At 42.5% G+C, this 23,537-nt stretch overlaps 1 protein-coding gene across 2 annotated transcripts in view; it reads left to right on the forward strand.

Annotated features, from left to right (window-relative positions):
• The first annotated feature begins 237 nt into the window (after window positions 1-237).
• Window positions 238-23,537, forward strand: part of TRAT1 (T cell receptor associated transmembrane adaptor 1) — a 29,592-nt gene continuing 6,292 nt past the window's right edge. Inside the window, exons 1-4 of one of the 2 annotated variants that reach the window (XM_084843339.1) lie at window positions 238-279; window positions 2,061-2,302; window positions 18,400-18,516; window positions 23,439-23,475. In XM_084843339.1, the coding sequence (XP_084699465.1) occupies window positions 18,402-18,516; window positions 23,439-23,475 (152 nt within the window). In that variant the 5' untranslated portion in view covers window positions 238-279; window positions 2,061-2,302; window positions 18,400-18,401. Of the gene's footprint in view, window positions 280-1,917; window positions 2,303-17,246; window positions 17,309-18,399; window positions 18,517-23,438; window positions 23,476-23,537 lie in introns of those variants that run through there. The other variant, XM_084843340.1, reaches the window with a different exon arrangement.

Genomic DNA, 23,537 nt, shown 5'->3' on the forward strand with positions numbered 1-23,537 from the left:
GTTGAACAGTAAACTGAGGGGGGATTTGTGCAAATTGAAAGGCTGAGCAGTAAACAGAGAGGGAATTTGTGCAAACTGAGAGGTTGGGCAGTAAACAGAGGGGAAAACGCTGTCACTCCAGCAGTACCTACCCAAAAAGGAACTAGGAAAAGGGGGGTGGAGAACCAATAACTCCCATTTCTGAACTTCCTGGAAACTCGGGGAAGTGTTGAAAGGGGGGAGGACATTTACATGTGTCAGTTCAAGGTGTAACAGCAAGAGGATGACATTGCCAAATAGGTAGGGTGTGTGTGTGTGTGTGTGTGTGTGTGTGTGTGTGTGTCCCCTTTGGTGCTCCTTTTTGGAACATTTACTTCTCCCGCATTTTATTCCCTTTTTTTGGTGCCTCTGAATTGCAAAAATGGGATTGTACTTTTTCATAGTCTTATTTTTTCTCCAGTCCTTCACAAACATGCACAGATTAGCCTCTGTACAGACTTGCCTTGTCAATTTCATAGTACATTATGTATCGCACTTCAGCTCATCCTTTGACAGCTGAAATATACAAGGAAATTGAGAAGGCAAGACTACACATAATGGACAGGTGGTTCTGCGCTCTTGTGCACTTGTGAAAGACTGGGGGAAATAAAAAAAATACAACTCCATTTGCGTGCTTGTGAAACACCCCCCCACACACAAAAAAAGTGGTGAACAAAGTAAGTGCTCCAAAAAGGGATAGCCGGAGCAGAGAGGAGGCCGAGATGAGGTGACAAGACAGGTTGCCATGCAAAAGACACTGGGATATGTACAGGGAGCAGGCTGGAGGACTGAGGGAGACTGAGGGGGAAAGAAGCCATTGCTCACCAAATCATCTGTTGGGAGTAATGTGGGTTGGTGAACGAACAACCAGCCCATTGTGGCTTCTCCTCCAGGCCCAGGGTGGCTTAGTGTTACATGTGAACCCACCTACTGTGTCCTATACCTGTGTACAGCTTTTCAGGCATTCAGTGGAATGCACTGACATCAGGAGATGTTGCAGAAGGGGTGCACCAATACAGGGTATTGATGAAGGGAAAAAAACAAGATTGCTAATCAGTCTGTGTGTTTGTCTGTGTGTCTCTCTCTCTCAAAGACACATACACACACACACACGATATCTTGAGATTTGTCTCTCTTCTAGGTTCACACTCTAGCAGCATGATTAAGAAACAGGACCGAAAAAGAGTCTCCGTAGATAGGAACAGGTTCGATTCTCACTGCCTCTTGTTATATTCTAATAACGGGAAAAAGAAACAGGCTATAACTGGTAGGCCTTTATGAGTAGCTGCACAACCTGCCCCTCCCAGATATTGGGGATACCAGATGCAGGTGGAAGTTGTCACTTCTACTCCAATGTGTCTCTGAGTACAAACCTTTACTTTCTCCTAGTTGTCATTTAAATCTTTTGCAAAAAAAAAAAAGGTAAAAGGTGGCACATTGTTGTTGTGAAGAGAGCAAAACCTGCATCTCCTGCCTTCCAGATTTCCTGGAATATATAATACTATTTCCATTCCCCCTCTACTCATTCAAAATAATGTGTGGAGGTGCAGGATGGGGCTTGCAAGTAAATAATAACGGTAAGTTGCCAAGCCCTGTAGGTCTCGTCTTACTGAATTTCTTCCTCAAGAAAGGCTTGTAAGGGTCCCCACACTGCATTTCATACTTCATGGCTGAATTGGGCTCAGTGGTCGAGCATGTGCATTGTATGCAGGACGTCCCAGGTTCAATCCCCAGTTTCCCCAAGGAGGGGTAGGAAAGAATCCCGCCTGAAACCCTGGAGAGCTGCTGCCAGTCAGTGTGGACAGTCCTGAGCTAGATGGGCCAATGGTCTGACTCAGCATAAGGCTGCCGACTATGTTCCAGCCAAACTAGAAGAGTCTCTGCTTGGTGTGAGTTGCTGTCTTTGTCTGTCATCATGCAGTGCATGGTACATCTTCGAATCACCAATTCAAGACTCTGCTCAAGGGTGCTTGTGGGGATAGCTTTCGCTGTTGTACTTCAAAGACACAACTTTGCATATTTTTTATCTTTTCTTTGTGAAGAAAACAATGAAGAAGCTAAGATTCTGGCTTTGGTCCCGTGGTCGTTACAGAAGCCCTCGTCTACCCTGCTTCCTGTTTGTAACTACAAAGATGTAAAGTTGCAGTTCAAACGCCCAGATCAACTCGAAATTGGGCCAAGAAAAAAACAGCCCTCAGAACCTCTGAGGTTCTCAGCTTTGAAAGCCATTTCGTATCCTATTTGAGTGAAAGTGTTCTTTTTGCAAACAGCAGGAAATCAAAAGGTATGTACTTTTGCTCCATACTGGCAATTTGGGGGTGTGCTCTTTAGGCTAAGCTTCTTCCCAGTGTTTACAAATCTTACAGCACGTTATCTAACGTCACAAGATTTATCTTAATAAACCTTGATGACCAATCATTGTCATCATCTTCATAACCTTAGCTAATCTCTAGTTAAGTGGTCAAAAACTTCCATTAATATTTGTTAGGTAGACTGAATGTTTGTGCCTTATATTGTTACATTATCCAAGGGATCGCTGCTTTATCTATACCTTTTAGCCTCTGAAGCATGTGGTTTGAATATTAAAAACCCAATTAACTGTGTTCTGATTAATTACTGTTTAGGGACCCCTTTCAAGAGATTCAAACCTATCTTAAAGGAGCACAAAGGTGGAGACATTATTTACGTTGATTTAAGTTTATTTGGCCATTTAATGGATTTGGTTTTGGTAAGGGTCAGTGCTACAGAATTTTATTTATATTTCAAGGTATTTGGGGAGAAAAAAAAACTTTGTTACTAGCTAAAGGCAGAATTTAAAAAACTGCAGCATTAAATGTTTCTCCTTTGACTACCCTGGCATGGAGAAAATAAACCCTATCTGGTAATGGTGATCTTTTAATTCAAAGTACTGAGATTCAGGGAGGCCTAGATCTCCTAATCCTATTCTTAAGAAGCTCCTTAAAAGATTCTTAAGTTGCAATCCTATGCATGTCTACTCAAATATAAGCCACATTAAGTTTCATATTGTTAGATACGTGTGTATAGGATGGCAGCCTTAATCCTAAATTGTGTTCATACACCAGCTGTTTCTCACACAGTATGCTGCATTTAACAATGTAGCTTGTACTGTTCACACTAATTCATATTTTCTTATGTTCCGTCTTAATTATCCTGGCACGTTTTAGGGTTTTCCCCTCTGTGATCTGCAGTAACTCTTTAAACTGATATAAAGTGTGGTAGAGTGTTATCCAGTGTAATCACAGTACTTTTCAAAGTTCCAAGTAGTAATTTCCCCTCTTGCACGTCTCCTCCATTTTGTCGCAGTTCAGCACGCCTTTGCTCTTCATGTGGTATGGAACCTTCTTTAATCCTACTTCCCCTGTAAACAGAATCAGCATCATGTGCTGTTCTCTATTTATCCCCTTCTTAATTTTCAGGCTTGTCTCAATGCAAAAGCAGCACTATGGCAGAGTACCAAAACAGCATTCATATGTTTTCATCTGGATGCTTTGGCAAAATGGCACCTTTGCATATATATTAAGGTGTGTGTATGTATGTGTGCTTAAGGCTGAATGTGAAGTGGTTGGAATGAGGCCCACATGTGCCCACAAACATGGCCAGGATTTGTGAAATCAGTGGCCATATGTAAAAAGACAAGCTTCTGTTCACTGAGGAACATTATGGACGAAAACTGCTATGTAATCAATTACAGAAACAAAAGAAAGGTTCAGTTTCAGTCCCCGCACTCTACATTTTAGTCGGGAACACTTGACATTGATATCTCAGATCACATTTTGAAAATGGGCATAGGGAAGTGACCAGAAGATGGTGGCAGACATGCATTAAATGTTTATTTATTTATTACATTTCTATACCATCCAATAGCCAAAGGTCTCTGTTAATGCAATTAAAAGAGAGTCCCAGCAACTTTGCAAGGTGCGTTGTCATCTACTTCTATCTGACCTTATTTACATCTGATGTATAATTCCAAAAGCAGTCATTGGCTAACAAGTTGTGAAAGAAGCAAAATTGTCCCCAAATTGTCCCTTATATGCTACTTCAAACAGCACAGGAGCCAAAGCTGTATTGAATCTAGCATTACTACTTCTGCCATGGTAGTTCAAGGGAGATGCATGTGATTCCTGCCAGACGCCTCCTCAGCCAATCAATCCTTATTGGCCTCAGGTTTACTTGTACGCATACGATGCACCCCAACAACTTGACTATACCAGAGTGCATGGAAAGGAGGAAAGGAGTGCTTGATTATGACTGTAGCAGCATGTAGTTTGAAAGACTCATGCATGACAATAAGATCCATGGGAATTTAGGGTGTTTCAAGACAGGCGGCTCCTAGCACTACCAGTCAAAAGGCATTGTAGAGCTACGCTTGACATGGGGGGGGGGGGTGAAGAAGCTGCAGCCCCAATGGCAGCCTGGCAGTCTACATCTAATCCATCATCCTATAATGGGGATGGGCAGACTTGGACTTTGAAATGGTAGCTGATGTAAATGGCTGGGCTGACTGCTGAGGCTGCCAGAACAGCATTTCTTGGGCTGCTTTTGCAAGGGAGAGCCAGGGAAGCATATTTGGGGTTCAGACCAGAAGTAGGACAGAAGTATGCATTACTCTTATGGAATACGTAGAGCCAGTAGCCTTAGCTGAATGGTACAGGTCTAGATTACTTGCCTGTAGACAAGAGTGACTTTCCTCATGAGTCTGGATGTGCTCTGAGGCAACCTGGGATGAAGGGTCCTTCCAGACAGAAGTGCTACCAATCCTGGCACGATCGATCAGAAGGCATTGGCACTGCAGCAATTGCAACTTTTTTCTGGGATAGGAAAACAGATAGAAGAAGCGGTGGGAAAACACAGGAGGGTTACAAATGGAAGATGATGTTATCTGGATCTCCGAAAAATTCCTTGAATGAGGCAGGGCCATTGCATAATAAAGGCCTCATCTGGAAGCACCCTTAGTCATTGATGTCCATGGTTACTAAGATTAAGGCCTCGCCAGAATTTGAGATGGGTGGGATAAGTGTTTCTAAAACCTAAGTAGTACATTATGTGAGCCAGTATGGTGTAGTGGTTAGACTGTTGGACTGGGACTCTGGAGACCCGGGTTCTAGTCCCCACTTGCCCGTGAAGCTCACTGGGTGACTTTGAGCCAGTCACCGACTCTCAGCCTAACCTACCTCACAGGGGTGATATGAGGATAAAATGGAGAGAAGGAAGATCATACATGCCTCCTTGGAGGAAAAGTGGGATATAAACGCAACAAGTAAATAAGTAAAATTATGAATAAGAAGCACCATAAAGAAAACATTTTCAACCAGGAATTCTTGAAAGTAAAAAAAAAAAATGCAGAGACTAAACTAGAGCTTTTATATTTTGACCTTTCTTGCAGTGATGGTAACATTTCATTCATTTTGATTCAAAATGATGCCATTCTGCCTGTGAAAGGATCAGCCCACCTCCACCAGTTCTCCATCACTGTTTTGGAATAATAGCTTGCTCCAAAAATGCTACTGATTTCATCAAGGCAAGCTATCCTTCACCATCAACAAGCTCATCAGAATCCCTGGATGTTTCACAGCCAATACTATAGGAACCATGTCCTAGGATATCATTTGAAGGCATGTGGCTTTTGGCAGTGGTTCCAATCTGAAAGCAAATCCGTTTGTATACAAATAATAGATATTGTTATGTTTTCACACCCCAATTCTCTGTGCAGCATGAACTCCAGGTTTAAAACAAGTTTTGGTTTCCTCTGAATGATTCCTTGTCACAATCACAGAATCACAAGGTTGGAAGGGGATCCTCCAGGAGATCATTCAGACCAAACCCAAATTTCATTACAATATATTGGCTTTGATCCAGAGGCATATGCACCAACCATTAAGCAAAATAAACAAAATTTATATTACAAACTGCTGGGAATGTCAGATTATGAATGGTGATTTTTATCATATATCATATCATATCGTAGTGGAGTTGTTCAGAGGCAAAACAAAATTGGGAAAAGGTAACAATTATGATGCAAAAGATGTTTTATATAATAAAGTCTACAGGGTTGTTGTTTTTTGTTACCTATTGACTATATACCAGATCAGTAATATAATTGATCTCCTATGTGATCAGGGCCGCATGCTTATGACAAATATTGGAGGCAACCAAAGTTGCCACCTATTAAAGTTTGGCTAGACAAAATGTGGGACTCTGCAAAAATAGGAAACATCAGCACTACTCTTCATGTTAAGGAGAGGGTTCAAAACCAAGAGCTATTAATAAGCAACTGGATATTCTTCATTAATTTTTTGTAAGAACGAGATCAATGGTATCCTGATGTGCAAGTTTATTTTCAATTATCATAACTTGCTGTATTATTAAGTTAATAATAATGGGGAAAAACATCTATAAATATAGTACCAGGACCACCATGTTAAATGGCATGTGAAGCAAAGTGTGAAAAGAGCTTTTAGACATAAGGTAGAATTCACACATTCTCATGCTATAAAATGTTATCCCATCTTTTCTCCAAGAGATTTGGTGGTTCTGTGCAGTGGAGGCTGGTGGCTCCAATTTCAGTGGGGCTGAGAATTGTGTTTCAGTAAGAACGAGCCAGAACTCTAAAGGAGCTATCCAAGGTGCTGAACCCTATCTCCCAAACCTTTAGTGTTCTGGCTGCTTCTGACTGAAACCTGGAGTGGATTCACAGCCCCACCAAAATCAGAGCTGCCAGCGTCCACTGGTTATATGGCTCCCCGCCCCCCCATCTCATATTATCCTCACAACAACCCTGTGAAGTAAACTAAGCAGAGAAATAGTGAATGGCCCATGGGTATCCTGTGAGCTTCATGGCCAAACATGACATTGACCTCAGGTCTATCTGTGGTCCAAGTCCAAACACCTAACCACTATTTTCCACTGGCTCTAATTAATTAGATGGATTCACTCTCTTTATTTTGCTGAACAATGAAGCACAGTATTTGATCCTGCAAACACAATTTTAAATTATTATTAGTTAGCAATGCCTCTTGCCATCAACCTGCCTTTCTACTACTAATGATTGCTACTGCTACTGCTGCGATTCAACATTCATTTGGTGCCGACACTTACAGAACACGCTACAAGAGAGACAGTGAGGGATATTTTGGAACTGATGAACTGAAGTGAAGGGAGTAGAAGGGGAACTGGTGGATGACAACTTCAATAGTATTGTCACGGGGAATAGCATTTTAGAGTTATAGATAGCTTCCATTCCTCAGAGAGTGGTTGGTTTACATATTTACTGCAGTTTATGCCACAATATACCAACTTTCAGATGGGGTAGCCATATTAGTATGTTGCAACAAAAACAATAAAGAGTCTTGTGCCATCTTAAAGACTAGCCCATTTATTATAGCACGAGGTTTTATGGGACTAGAGATCACTTCATCAAATGCATGCAGTGTTCTGCTAAGTGGACAAGTGTTCATGCACGTAGAGAGAGAAAAAATATACACAGTGTGGGCAATGGCAATGGAATGCAAAAAGTACCGTCTGTGATCATTCAGTTAAAGCTTAAATGTATACAAAATACATTTTACAAACATTTGTATGGCCCTAAATTAACACTTGGCCCTTAATTAACACTTGTAGTGGGACAGAAAACCATTGGATATTATCCAGTATTAGTCCTATGCTGACTAGACCCATTGAAATGAATGAGATTAAAGTTACTCATGACTTAAGTTAATCATTTCAAATGGATCTACTCTACATAGGGTTAAGATTGGATACTATCCACTGTCTCTATTCAGCTCCAAACGGATAGAATCAAACTTCTTGATAAATTCTAATTCAACGGTTTCATGCTGGTCTTTCCTGAACATACGTATTCCTTTTCACCTACTAGGCTTGTCGACAAAATTAAAATGAAAAGAATGAATATCTTTGAAAGAGATGAATAAGGAGATGAATCATACATTGCTGTTACTTCATTGAGCTCCAAGCTCTATCACAGAAGTCCTATCATTCCTTTACAGCACTTATGGGACGATTTTTCTATTGCACTAGTGCAATTAAAAGTCCAATTTCTGCCTCAAGGTGGTAAGTGATGGGTGGATGCAAAATTGCCCTTTTTCTTTAGAAAACTCCCTGGGAAACAATGCTACATCAGTTGTTCCTAACAGGAAATGGATGGATAATGCCATTTTAAAATGGAAGATTGAAATTAAAAACAAGTATTTTGCTGAAGGCATCCTTAGGCAGAATTTAAACTTCAAAACTCCATCTACTCCAGCTGCTAAGCAATCTGTAGCTGAAAACACAGAAGTTCAAGAGAAGTGTGATCTGAAAGTGGTTATGAAAAAGACAGTCATATGCAGTTTGTTCTTCACATTTTGTGAGTTCGTGACACAAAATGGAGCCGTAGAGGTTGGAAACTAAAGCGGAAGAGGAAAACGGGTGCAGGGGGAGATGTTGTCTGAGCTATTCACCTTGTGCCATTTTTCTGCTACAGACCCTGCCTCCCCTACTAGTTTTTGCCTGTAGCCCAGTGATAGAACACATGCTTTGCATGCAGATGGTTCCAGGTTCAGTCCCCGGTATTGCCAGGTAAGGCTAAGAAAAGCTCCTGTCTGAAACCCTGAAGAGCCATGGCCAGTTATTGTAGACAATACTGAGCTAGATGGACCAGTGGTCTGACAAAGTATAAGGAAGCTTCTGATGTTCCTATACTATTAGGGATGTACGAAAGTCACTTACCTTTTCACAGGGGTGCTTCGCGGTGGGGGGGAGGCGCTTCACTTCTCCCCCCGAAGTTCAGGCGAGGGGGGGGAGCCGTCCCGCCTTGCCCGGCCGAAATTCAGGCCGGGGAGAAGCGCCCTGTCTCCCTGGCCGCGAAACAAAGTGTAAAAAAAAAAACAAAAAACCCACAACCCCGTGATAGGCTACGTAACGATTAACGTAGCCTATCACGGCTAGATTTCCAAAGTCAGCCGTGATAGGCTACGTAAATCGTTACGTAGCCTATCACGTTTTTGTTTTTTTTTACACTTTGTAATGGTGGCGGCAGCAGCCGGTCGGAAGACTGGCTGCTTCCCCCGCCCCCGACGAAAGGCTGACGAACCGCCGCCGGGACCCGCCGCCGGGAGGGACAGTCGCCAAAGGTAAGTCCCATCCCGGGGGGGGGGGTGGCGGAGAATTTCACCGCTGATTTCGGGGGGCCGAATGCATTGGTGCTTGGCCCCCCGAAGATTCGGGGAGAAATTCTCCGCCATCCCTATATACTATGCAAGGGAAAAGATAATGGTCTGTTCTACATGAGGCATTTATCATGCAGTCATCATTCCCTAGTCACAGTTGTTATGGGTTCTTTAGACGTCATGACCCTCTAGTTTTGCTTCTGTGTCTAATGAGCACTTGCAGTGAGTTTTTTTTAGAGAAGGGAAAATGCAGCATTTAGGGCGCAATCCTATCTAGATAGGTGGCCGCTTCAGAACTCGGAGGCGACCGCCTATCCAAAGCAGGGCAGGAGAAGCACAGTGTAGTGTAGTGGTGAGAGTGACGGACTGGGAGCCAGGAGATCCGGGTTCTAGTCCCCACTTGGCCATGGAAGCTCACTGGGTGACTTTGGGCCAGTCACAGACTCTCAGCCCAACCTACCTCACAGGGTTGTTGTTGTGAGGATACAAAGGTGAGGAGGAGGATAATGTAAGCCGCCTTGAGTTCCTTGCAAGAGGGAGAAAGGCGGGGTATAAATGCAATAAATAAAATAAATAAATAAGCACAGAGGGGATTGTTCCCTCTGCGCTTCTCCTGCCCTGCTTTTTCAGCTAGACAGACATTCGGCTGTCTAGCTGTGGGAGCACAGAGTGGGGAAGGAGGCTGCTGTACAACGCATAGGATGTGTCGTACAGGCATCTACATTCTCCTTGCCCTGGAACACGTCCAGCCACACCCCTTTCTAGCCACTCTGCGCTCCTCTTGCGAGTGCAGAGGATGGGACTGTTCTGCACTGCCACCGAGGCAGCGCGGAAGTGGGGGGAGGTCAGTTTTCCAGGAAACGACCTCGGAGTGCGGGCTCCAAGGTCAGTTTCCAGAAAACAGCATATCCTATGGCTGTCTAGCCACTGTCTAGCGGCCATAGGATTGCTGTCTTAATTGTGAAAGTGAAAGGAAGTGCTGTTTTCACTTGTCTATTTGTGCTATACTGCTGTACCATAGTGCCACCTAGAGGTTATGTAGCAGAAAAGCAGGAAAGGAAATGCTCTTTATGTAGTGATTGAATCTCAACTCTGCGATGAAACCAAAAGTAGATACAGCAAATTCACAGCTTTGTGTAGAAAAGCTCAATGTATTAAATATAGCTTGGCCCTTAAGGGCATGGTCCTATGGTCGCTAGTCAGTGGCTAGATAGCCATAGGATAGGTTGGTTCCCTGAGAACTGACCTCTGCCCCCTGCTGCACTGCCTCGTAGGGAGCACAGAATGGCCCCGCACTCCATACTTGGAAGAGGTGCGCAGAGCAGCAAAAAGGGGGCATTCCTGGGGGCATGTCAAGGAAGTCAGAAATGCCAGTACGACACATCCTACGTGTCATCCAGCTGCCACTTCCCGTGCTCCAAGGTCCCATGGCTAGACAGCCAAAATCATCTGTCTAACCGTAAATGCAGGGTGGCTGAAGCGCAGAGGAGACAATCCCCTCCGTGCTTCTCCTGCCTTGCATTGGATAGGCGGTCACCTCCGAGTTCAGAGGCGGCCGCCTATCCTGACATGATTGCGCCCTAAGAAGGTGACATTATTTGTGCTGTGAAGAGATGTTGTTTGTTCCCCAACTGAAGTGCTGTGAAAAAGACAATAAGAAAGCTTTCTGTATTCCATCATTCTACAACTGCGTTGCAGAGATACTTAAATTGTTACCAAGTGTACAGTTCAACTGCTTTCTCCCCCACAATTTTTAAAAAGCAGTTTTCAAGCCCTCAATGCTCTGAAAATAAACATGAAAGTCTGTGGCCAGTGCCTATAAAAACCTCAAAAGCTGGGGGTGAGTAAAGGCGTATCGGAACAGGATTTCCAGTGGTCAGAGGACAAAGTTTCAGTGCTATTTATAGCATATTCCAGGACTAAAAATGTGAATGCTCAAATGCAAATTTGGAGGGTTTTCTTTTTTAAAAAAACAAGGCTATAAGAACAAGTTTCTCTTTTAGAGGGATGAATGAAATGCTTTTGAAGGCTTTTTTTATTTACCTGCTCTTTGTAACAACCATATAAGGGTCAAAGTAGATGCATCGTTTAAGCGTACTTTCAAGGCCCAAGCATAATTTTGGGAGTCCAGCACAAACTTCTAACACAGGACCCTTCTCACACACATACCACAATCCCATCCCATACATACCATCCCATGAGTCATGAAAAAATGTTTCTGTTTTACTTCTCACACATTTTATTTTCTACATTTCTTAAATTACACCACGGGGATATTTCCACTTTGCCCCAAACACCCCCCTTCTCTTGTTATTTTTTTAAAACATAACATACAGCCCTGAAAAGCTTGCTGTATTAGACATTTAACATGCAATCCTATGCATCCTGGCTGAGGCATGCTGGGAGCTGTAGGCCTTTTTTTGTGTCTAAACATGTATAGAATTGCACCCTTCCTCACATGGGTCATAGAATCATAGAATCATAGAATAGTAGGGTTGGAAGGGGCCTACAAGGCCATTGAGTCCAACCCCCTGCGCAATGCAGGAATCCAAGTCAGAGCATCCCTGACAGATGGCTGTCCAGCCTCGTCTTGAAGGCCTCCAGTGTGGGAGAGCCCACCACCTCCCCAGGTAATTGCTTCCATTGTCGTATTGCTCTAACAGTCAGGAAGTTTCTCCTGATGTTCAGCAGAATCTGGCTGCTTGTAACTTGAGCCCATTATTCCGTGTCCTGCACTCTGGGATGATCGAGAAGAGATCCTGGCCTTCCTCTCTGTGACAACCTTTCAAGTACTTGAAGAGCGCTCTCGTATCTCCCCTCAGTCTTCTCTTCTCAAGGCTAAACATGCCCAGTTCTTTCAGTCTCTCTTCACAGGGCTTTGTTTCCAGTCCCCTGATCATCTTTGTTGCCCTCCTCAGAACCCTCTCCAGTTTGTCTGCATCCTTCTTAAAGTGTGGTACCCAGAACTGGACACAGTACTCCAGATGAGGCCTAACCAGTGCTGAGTAGAGGGGAACTAGTACTTCCCGGGATGTGGAAGCTATGCTTCTATTAATGCAGCCCAAAAGAGCATTGGCCTTTTTTGCAGCCACATCACATTGTTGGCTCATATTCAGCTTGTGATCGACAACAATTCCAAGATCCTTCTCGCTTGTAGTGTTGTTGAGCCACGTATCCCCCATCTTGTAACTGTGCATTTGGTTTTTTTCCCCTAGGTGCAGAACTTGGCATTTATCCCTATTAAATGTTATTCTGTTGTTTTGTCTGTAAATCCTACCAGCACCCCTGGTTCCTACTGTTCCTAGGATCAGTATCCCTAATTAGTATGGTGCTTTGTCCCTCCCACCGGCTCTCCATCCCTCCTGCCTTCACAAAAGGAACTCTGAGACTGTTGGTTCTTGAGAGAGTATGTCACATAACGAAGCACAAATCTCTCATTCTCTCAAACGACAAGTCTTAGGTTAACTAGGCTAGGGTTCCCACTTATGCATCACTCCAAAAGAGGAAATACATGACCAAAAAAGAGGATACAAATTTGCATGTGCTAATTGATAGCTATAGATGCAAATTTAGAATTACTATAATTTAAATAGAAATGCAATACATCTCACTGGAGTGGAGAAGATTGTGACCAAGGAACCTGAGTAGATGCTCGGTCTGCTATCCAGGTGCTAGCTGTTGCTGGGCAATTTCAAGGCCCTTGCTCTCCCTTATTATGTTTTGTCATTTTTAAACCAAACTTGGACTGGAAAGCCCTTCAAGTAGAGGACTGTCCTCTGTGAAGTAGGACGCATGGTCACCCTAGCCAGGTCCAACAACTCACTATTCCAAATGTTGCTTGTTCTGCTCTAACACTGCTAATTGGCTGCAACCAGCAAATCTTACAAATATCTGGACAATAGATATACAGATACAGGGTAATACATTTCCATAATTTCCTCAAACCTGAGCTACAATTTAGTGTCATTTCACCCCCTCATGATAATAGGTTGCAGCCTGGATCTCCACGGCCCGGTAAAGTGTATCTGCCACCCCTGCCTGAATGCTTAGATCCTGCATGCTTTTGAATCAAAAGTTGAGTTGCCTCTGGCCCCTTCTCCCCCGCCCTACCCAAAGCAGCAGTGAAAATGTTTGGCTAAAACCTAAAACATTTAGAAATGGCAATGGTTACAGGGTTCATTCAGTTACAGGATGACAGGAATTTATTTTTTTAATGATAACTGGCCTTATTTATAAAATGTACGATGAATGGTTATGGCTATAATTCATTTAAGCTGTTATAATTCATTAAGGTTGCCATGCTATGCATGTTTAGACAGAAAGAAGTCCTACAGCTCCCAGCATCCCTCAGCCAGCATGGACTTTTTTTTTGTCTAATGTTATGCATGTTTAGACTTTTTTTTTGTCTAAACATGCATAACATTGCACTGTTAAAGCCAGCTTTCACAAGAGGATATGGTTCTAATGGTTAAAAACTGTATTTTTTATCATCTTGCACTATACTATTGTACTATTATATTTATAATATCATTTTAGTGTACTTTATTGTATTTGGTACTATTGTTTGGTATTTTAATGGATACTACTTGAGAATTAATTTAAATAAGGAAAGATGAAGATGGAATATTAGATAAATTATTGGCGTGACCAAGTATTGAATTCTGAGTTGCATTGCTTGTATAAGTAGTATCGGCCCCTTTTGATATATGAAGTAAAGATTAAGCGCTTTATCATTCCCCTTGTATAGTGTGGCATTTTCTGTGCAGACTTAGTTAAAGGAGATTTGTAGGTTTTGTAATCATTAATATATATGATCTATGGATTGATAGTTTTATTTAATACGGTGTTATCTATGCAGATTTAGAGCACAGTCTGGAACACCCCACCCCCACATGTTGATTGCTGGAGGGTTTAGGATTGCGTGGTATAGGCTGCCAGCAGAGAAAAGCACTTGGAGGGGAAGAGTCTAACGTGAAATGGGATGGGACTGTAGAGGAACAAGCTTTGAATTTGCTGCATCTAAAAGCTACTTCATTCCCAGGGACTGGCCTGAACTGGGTGCAACAGCTACACGAGGCCTGCAGCTGGTGCAGTTAATTTCCTTCCCATTGCTGTCAATGGGGTGGTAGTGGCTGTGAATGTACAGACCCACCAAGTTGTTTTAGTGTGATTCTATGGTTGTTTTACTGGTATTTGTTTTATTAATATTGTAAGCCGCACTGTACTCCGTTTGGAGAATGGGCAGGATATAAGAATTCTTTCTTTCTAAATACATAAGTAAGTAAATAAATAAATAGCTGGATTGGTACCCTACACTTACTTCTGAGTAAGAAAGAGAGCAGACATAGTTGTATGATACATATTAAAAGTGATGTTTAGGTTGACCCTGACTCACAACTGCAGGCTGTTGTTCTTTTCCCACACTGACACTTTGCCCTCTCTCCCTGGCTAAGGAGCAGAGGGGAAGGCATGCCCTTCTTCAGCTGTTTCCGAGCCACTGATAAGAGCAGCCATTGAGAGCCATCAGCCTAGAACGAGGGTGTTGAAACTCTTTCAGCCGAAGGGCTGAATTTGGTTTCACAGAAGCTCTTGGAGGCCTCATCCCAGGGCCAAAACCAAAGGGGGTGGGGCCAAAAACAAAATACACCAGCATATTTTAGCTTGAAGCTTTTACTGCTAGTAACTAGGCCTTAGGGGAGGCATTTCAGCTAGGGCTGTGCCAAAAATTTCTCTCACATTTTTTTTTTTTACCATTCTCCTTCAGTTTGATCCAAAAGAAATTGCGTTCAAAAAGAAATTCAAAGGAGAAGAAATTTTGGAGAAATTCTCATGGGTTGGGTTTGGGGTTCTTGTCCTTACTTTACTTATGAGGTGGCCATAGAGTGTGTGTGATTGTCCTGTCTTTCATAGTACAATAATCTCTGTGGCAGCCTCTAACTCTTCAGCTTCCCACACTTCCATTAAAGCCATCATGAGGAAGACATCATGAGATGATTCCTCCCATGGGGCTTTTTCAGTTCAGGAATGGCAGGTGGTCTGGGAGGCTGCAGAGCAATAGAAAGATGTGTATTAGAGAAAACACACACAGCACCCTCGGCCACCTCGTAGTGATTAGGTAAGCTCAAAAACCAAAAGAAATCCAAAAGTTTGCCTCAGAATGGTGGAAGCCTCAACATAGTTGATGCTGTTGCCACTTGCAGTAGCAGTGCAATAAACCAAAACCCTGTAGGAAAAAAGAAGCAACCTGTGCTACAACCCCTGCCAATAGTGAGCCCTGTCTGTGAGAAACTGTTAGAGAATTTATCCTCCCCCTGGGAGAGATTTGGTGAAATTGTCCCCCCAGTTTCTTTCTCCACAAATAGGCTGGAGAATTTTGAGAGACCATCTGCACACAGGGTTTCTAATTTCAACCTTTTAGAATGGTGGAAACTCCATGCAAAAGCTGGGAAACCACCAAACAATTGGTGGTTGGGGGAAAGGGGCTGGGTGCAGTGGAAGAAGGTGTGGCCATCTGGGGAACCCTGGAGGGCTGGATTGGGACCCCAGGCGGACCAGATTTGGTTCCCAGGCCAAAGGTTCTGCAACTGCAACCCTGGCCTAGAACTTAGCTAACAAAGAATACTTGCCAGGACCATGAAGGTAAATCTCCAACGGTCCTACTGATTCCATTAATCCTTTCCTATCCAGACTCCAAGTTTACAGCAATATGATTCCTGTATAACCGTAGGCACATCCAACTCAAATCCTCTTGCCATTTTCAAATTTCTCCATCTTCTGCAGGATGTGAAAGAAACTGATCTTTGTTTGGAAATATACACAGCAGGCCAAGAAACAAGCTAACGTGTGAAGGAGAAGAGAAGGGCTTTTTAAAAAAAAATCCGTACAAACTTTTAGTTTTTCCACAAATCCATGGAGATAAAAATGAAAGTTCATAATTGTAAGCGTCTGTTTCTTTTAAGACACTGTTTCTGATTAGAGCATGAAACTTGAAGTGGTAGTATTTTTCAAGGATATATTTTTTATTGTTTAACTGAGATACGTATTTTGTCTGGCTAATTTTGTTATCCATTCCATTGTCACTTACTTCATGTGATGATGGTATGCTATTGAAGACTTCAGTGTTGTTATAAAGTTTAATTCAGTATCCAGGATTAATGATGGGCCTTAATACTGTACTTTGTTAGGATAGTGGCAGATGCTAGTTGTTTTTTCCATAGGGTTGGAGGCAATTTGAAAGCAGGATTGTTCCTTGTGGTGTGAACATTCGTCTCCCTCTGGTAATTAGGTGTCCCAGTTTTTTTCTATTGTATCTTTGGTTTCTGGGTAATGCTGACAGTAAGGAGAGGAAACTATTTAAGTCCAGATAATAAGAAACATAATTCTGTTTACTACTATGTTAATGGTTTCTATTTTCAACTCCCTCCCCCCAGAATTTTCATATCTGTCAGAAACTAAGACATGCTTAGCCGCCTTCAGATGCAGTAGCTTGTTGCTCCATTTTTAATACTGGGCATATTTGCATTTCTTTTTGAACAACACTAAAGCATGAAAATTACTTCTAAATGTCATAAATATATCAAAAAGTACAACCTAATAGTCCATTCAAAGTACCAAGATTTTAAAATATTGACTATTTTTACCCAATACAGCACCTAAAATTAATCTCCAGCTTGGCTAATATAAAAACTGCCACATTTCTCTTCAGGCTTTCGCTAGAGACATATGTGGGTAACTGCTGGATTTTATATGTTTAAAAATGGGCAATCGGCCGTTTCGTGATCTTTTGCCCCAGCAGTCCTAGGTGCAACCTGATACCTGCACAGCATGTGGCAGAGCCTGATCCAATCTAAGTTGCAGTCCTACGCACACATTCTTGGGAGGAAGTCCCAGTGTCACTTTGTTCAGAGCAGAGATGCACAGGATTGTGCTGTCTCTGTCTCATCCTTCTACACTCCATTGAGATTGTGACTAAATGCAGCTTTTTTCTCTCCCCACCCCCTCCATCTGTATCCTCTGCACTGCTTACTATCTGGACTGATGAAGAGTTCTGTAGAACGAGAAACCCAGCTCACGACTTTGTGACATTTTGGTTGGCCCTAATAAAGGTATTGCCCAACCGTGGATTTTGAACTCAAGGCACTAACTTATACATAATGCGTTTTAAAGGTCTAAAGTTTACAGTAGTTAAGAAAATGAAGATTGCATGTGTTTTTCATTTCCCCAGCTCAAAAAGGGGGGCAAAATACACCTCATTGTTTCCCCCCCACTTGAATGGCTTCAAATTTTTTCAAAATTTTACATCTCTTCCCTTGACTGCCATCAGCAGAATAAATTATACAAACTAAGGAGATACAAGCAAACTTCCATTGTTTATACAGGTTGCAGAATTCACTCTTGGCACAGGATTTTGAGACAGATATTGAAAGTTCGCATGTTCACAGCTGGGCAAATAAGACACAGTGGCTTATTTCTTCCACCATGCGTACCAGTCACATGATGTGGGGGGGAGCATAATTATCTTCGGCAGTGCAGTTTGTCGTATCATGCGAACCTGGCTAGGGTGGCTTGTTGCCATGGATAACAAGCCACCCAGAACCCATGAGCTGTTGTAGGGTTTCAGGTGGCTTGTTACTCATGGCAACAATCCACCCTGGTTGGGTTTACACTACATGACAAACCATGCTGCTGAGGTAGCGACATGACTGGCACACGTAGGGTGGTTAGCAAGCCACCATGGCTTATTAACCACCCTGTGATTTTGCATACTACTAGTCCATCATGTGTAGCAGAGGGTGTTCAGAGGTCTGTCAATTTATCTTGCTCTTGCTTTAACAATTATACTAGATGTATGGTAATTCCTTATGCCCTGGGAAAAAAAGGAGATCCATGTGTGTTATTGATGTAGATAGGCATCAAGATGAAATTGTCCATCCTTAACACATACACACAATGCTCATTCAAAATCTATTGAATTTGATGGATACATCTAGCGATGCGATGCACATCGTCATCCAAAGCCGGTAGTTATGCATAAGAAGCCTCTGAGCACAATTTAACATACAAATAAGTTCACAAGGCCAATTAAGTTTGAATAAATAAATAATTCTAGTGGGACATAAGCATGCTTAAATATATACTGGATCACAACCTTTGAATGAAAATGATATTTTTATGTTTGTGAATGTTTTTATTACAGAAATGGAGAATGATCAGTGTCTCTATTGCTGGATTCCTCTTGGTTTCGTAACTACAATTATGATCATTTCCGTGCTGAAAAATATTTCATACTACTTAAAAGAAAAGAAACTAAAAGGTAAGAGACACTGCGGGTTTGGGCTTACAGAAAAGTAAGTGTGACTGTAAGAATCCTGCCAAATGTTTCAATTATTTGATGACCAATGACCATTTCAGTTAAATGTTACGTCATGTGTGTTTAGATTGATCAGTTAGCTTGCATTCATAAACAATATCTGAAATGTCATGTTAATATGTCAGACATATAAAGGGAGGGATGATAGTGCTAGATCACATGATTAGCATGCACAAGGTTACAGGTTTAATCCCTGGCATCTTCAGTTAAACTGCAGGGGTGGACAACTCATGAGCCTCCAGATGTTTTGGTCTACAGCACCCAGCAGCCCTAGCCAGGACCATCTCAGCCTAGTTTGGCACTCTAGGCAAGGTGGTATTTTGGTGCCCCACCGTCTCTTCTCTCTTCCCCCACCCTGACAGCAGCTACCACCACTACCCTCTTCCTCATTGGTTTCTCCCATTCAGTCACTACCACCACTGCCACTATCACCCACTTACCTCCTGGCCACTACTGCCACCCCCTCCTCCTCACTTCCTCCTCGCTTCCCCTTCCCCATGCATCCTACCTGGCCTCCTCCTCCTCACTTTCCCTTATTCCCATCCCCCTGGCTGCTCCCATCTTCCACTCTTTCTGCTTCCTCATGGTCACTGCCTGGATGCCTCACTCGCTGTGAAGAGTCCTTCCTAGTGAAGCATTCTGGGTGCGGGTGGCCCTGGTGATGGCCTGTGTGCCACTGGAGTACAGGCAATCTCCAAGGCTACTCAGTGCCTCACTATGAGGAAGGAACCCAATAGGGAGGCATTTGGGCTGATCCTGCCACTGCCAGGCAGCCTCTTTGAAGAGCCTCATGGGCTGCTTTTGGAATTTGCTCTGGAATTTGCTGTGGCAGGGAAGCAATCAGTGGAGCTTCTCAGAAAGCCCACCCCTCCCCATGCTGCTCTGTGCTCCTTCTGCCACCTTCAGGGGTTGTTTGCCACCCCCAGAATGTGGCACTCAAAATGGTCACTCTGTTTGCCTCCCCAAAGAAACAGTCCAGGCCATAGCCAACAAAGCCATAACTGAGGGATCATGGGAGTTGTAGATCAAAACATCTGGCGGGCCACAAGTTGCCCACCCCTGAGTTAAAGGATCTCCAATGTATTAGGCACATATGTGAGACCTAGCCACTGCCAAAGAAGATTCAATAGATCAGGGGTATGGAACCAGTGGCCACAAGATGTTGGACTACAAGTCCCATGTTGCCTGACCATAGGCCATACTGGTTGGGGCTTATGGAAGTTGGAGTCCAACAACATGTGGAGGGCCACATGTTCCCCTACCTCTGTTGTAGGCCATATTGGGCTAGATGGACCAATATCCTGACCTGGTCAGTAAGTCAGCTTCAAACATAAGTGGAAAATAATAAGATATTGGACCTAAGTGCTGGAAAAAATATATTTTATGGTTGAAACTATGTTCCATGAGCAAGAGTGTACTAGTGAAATTTTCAAGGCTTCTTTTTAATCAAAGTAAGCCTTGAATTAATGTGAATAAAATCACAAAGAACTGTGTCACTGAAAACATGAAGGGTGGGTTTTGTTGGTGAGGCAAAGCAGGAAACGCAGTGGCTTGACAAATTGGAACATGTTATGTGGTGCGGTATAGAAATTCCAGGTAGAGTTATTTCACTTTTGTCTGCAGTAGAATAAGAAGAGAAATGCTCTAGCAGCTGATTTTCAGTGGGAGAGATCAACCATGGCAAGCTGAGTTATTTTTACTGCATCATGGCCACGTGCTCAAGATAATTTAACAGAGATTACATACACTCATCATATTTTTACTATACCATTTGTTCACTGAATTTGGGGCTAAAAGAGGTAAAAAAAATTGGATCTTGTCTCCCACTTGTTCAGTGCACAACCTTGCTTAGACACAAGAAAATATATGCAACTGCAGGTTTAATGGGTTGGTTAAGGGGAGAGTATCTTAAACCTATGTGCAGTTGCACATAAACATATGTTTGAATATGAGAACATAAGAAGAACCTTGCTGGATCAGACCAAAGGTCCATTTTGTCCTCCAACCTGTTTCCCACACTACCCAGCCAGATGGCTCTGTGAAGCCAACAAGCAGGACACCAAGACAATGGCTCTGTCCTGTTGCTTTCCAGCAGCTGATGTTGTTGTTGTTGTTGTTGTTTACATTTCTGTACCTCCCAATAGCTAAAGCTCTCTGGACAGTTTACAAAGATTAAAAACATTAAAAATACAGTGTTGTTGTTCAGTCGTCAAGTCGTGTCTGACTCTTCGTGACCCCATGGACCATAGCACGCCAGGCCTTCCTGTCCTCCGCTCTTTCCCGGTGCTCAAGTTCATATTCATTGCATCGGTGATGCTATCTAGCCATCTCATCCTCTGCCGTCCCCTTCTCCTTTTGCCTTCCATCTTTCCCAGCATCAGGGTTTTTTCCAGGGAGTTTTCTCTTCGCATTAGGTGGCCAAAATATTGGAGCTTCAGCTTCAGTATCTGTCCTTCCAATGAGCACTCAGGGTTGATTTCCTTTAGGATTGATTGATATGACCTCCTTGCAGTCCAGGGGACTCGTAAGAGTCTTCTCCAGCACCACAGTTCGAAAGCATCAATTCTTCGGCGCTCAGCCTTCCTTATAGTCCAGCTCTCACAGCCATACGTTGCTACTGGGAAAACCATAGCTTTGATTATACGAACCTTTGTCGGCAAGGTGATGTCTCTGCTTCTTACTATGCTGTCTAGGTTTGCCATAGCTTTCCTCCCAAGGAGCAAGCATCTTTTAATTTCATGACTACAGTCACCGTCTGTGGTGATCTTGGAGCCCAAGAAAATAAAATCTGTCACTGCTTCCATTTCTTCCCATTCTATATGCCAGGAAGTGATGGGGCCAGATGCCATGATCTTAGTTTTTTTAATGTTGAGTTTCAAACCAGCTTTTGCACTCTCCACTTTCACCCTCAACAAGAGGCTCTTTAGATCCTCTTCGCTTTCTGCCATTAGGGTGGCATCGTCTGCATATCTGAGGTTGTTGATAATTCTCCCGGCAATCTTAATTCCAACCTGTGATTCATCCAACCTGGCGTTTCTCATGATGTACTCTGCATATAAGTTAAATGAGCAGGGTGACAATATACAGCCTTGTCGTACTCCTTTCCCAACAGAGATTAAAAGCCATTGACATAGAAAACATATGAACAGACACAAAGAACATATATCTAAAGCAGCTTCAAGCAAGCAACCTCAAAGCAAACAACCATAACCAATACTCAGAACATACTGCCTCTGAACCTGGAATTTTCATATAGTCATTATGACTAGTAGGTGTCTACATAGTGGCTAGTCCCTTTTTTAATTATGAAAGTAGAAAGAATAACATAGAAAAAATTCCTTCATATAAAGGGATAACCTCCACCAGCACACACACGCGTGAAGAATGCACAGAAAAGGATAACTGATCATTTATCAATAGACCAAATAATACATTTTGCAAAGTAAGTTGATGGACCATTATTATAATATTGGCATTTAATTGTATGCTTTCCCTTTGGAACATTATTCCAAAATATCACAGACTTCTCCTTGGTTGTTCTTTCACTTGCACAGGTATGGCTACAAGGAGAGGGCCTTTTCTGTTGTGGCCCTCACCTTTGGAATTCTTCACCCCCTGCCTGCAGTGCACTAGGCACCTCACCTTGATACTGTTTTGGTGCCTGTTGAAAACCTATCTATTTAACCAGGAATTTGCTAGTTTTTAATGCTTTGCTTGGTAGTATTTCTGTTTTTATTGTGGTTTGTGTTTATTTTAATTCCTGTTTTAATGAATAAAATACACAGCCCTGTGATGTTGTAATGAAATTGTACACTTTTAACCAAAAGTCTTCTATCTGTTACAAAAGTTTCCAGCAGTGCATTAAAAGGGGTCAGTGGACAAGTTATCACATGATTATTCTGATTTTTTTTTTTTGTACTCCTGTTCCAAATGTGAAAATATTGCAACAATGCTGGAGGGTGGTCTAACATACAATTCTTAGGTTCTATAAATATCCTGAACGTTCCTGCAAGTAATACATCAGAAATAAGTACCTAGTCCTTTTCGCTTACACAGTTGGAAAAATCTGATACCTCTTTTGTTTCTGAGAAAGCTTTATGAAAAAGCACCGAGGAGATGGGAGGTACATCTGCAGCCAGGGTGTTAAGTGATTTGTTCCACACTTGTAGACTAGCATCTCTGACCTGTTTAGGCAGGATGTGTCCTTTTCTAAGTTATATCTAATCTAAAAGTATCTACTCCCTCAAGAGAATGGTTAATCTTACTTGTTCTATTGCCAAGCAAATACTGCACCAGCTAAATTCCCACCACTGACAAAGAGTGGTTAATAAAGTTGCACCATAATAATTGTGGTTCGTTGGCAGTGCCAAGCCTTCTCCTCTAATTGACTGCTCTAGCATAGTGGCTGTTTGAAATTGCTTCCTGTTAGAGAGGCCTCCGTTGATTGGCTAAGGCCACTGGGTATGTTTACCAAATGCAAATGCCTTCAAATATTACAGAAAAGATACAGCTGAAGAAATGCTTAAGAGAAAATATTGGAGCAAGAGTCAGCCCAAAACATGAGCAAAAAACAAAGAAACATCTAAAAGTCACTCCCTTCCACTATTTAGCATGGGGGCACGGTGTACTGGGACATTTTCCTGAACATGTGTCAGTGAATTAATGGGAATTCTGCAAGAATATTTTAGATATTCTAGCAGAGTTGGGTCTCATTTCAGGCTGCTATACTTCTTTACTCACGGGAAAAAGGAGCAAAGCAGGATGAAGACTTTTTAGTAATATAACTACTTCTTAGAAAATAAATCACATGAAGGTATCAAATGCCTATTCATTTTCAGTTCTAATCTGTTCAAAATATTTTCCAGGTAAAATATATGAAAACTACCAGGAATGTGGTCCAAGGTATGACAGTTGTTCTCTTTTCAATCATTTGTACACTCTCATTTAAGGGGCTGCTATGGAAG

This window comes from Heloderma suspectum, chromosome 3 (genome assembly GCF_057233095.1).
Source record: "Heloderma suspectum isolate Gila_16-S chromosome 3, 16-S_ref, whole genome shotgun sequence".
Classification (NCBI taxonomy): Eukaryota; Metazoa; Chordata; class Lepidosauria; order Squamata; family Helodermatidae; genus Heloderma; species Heloderma suspectum.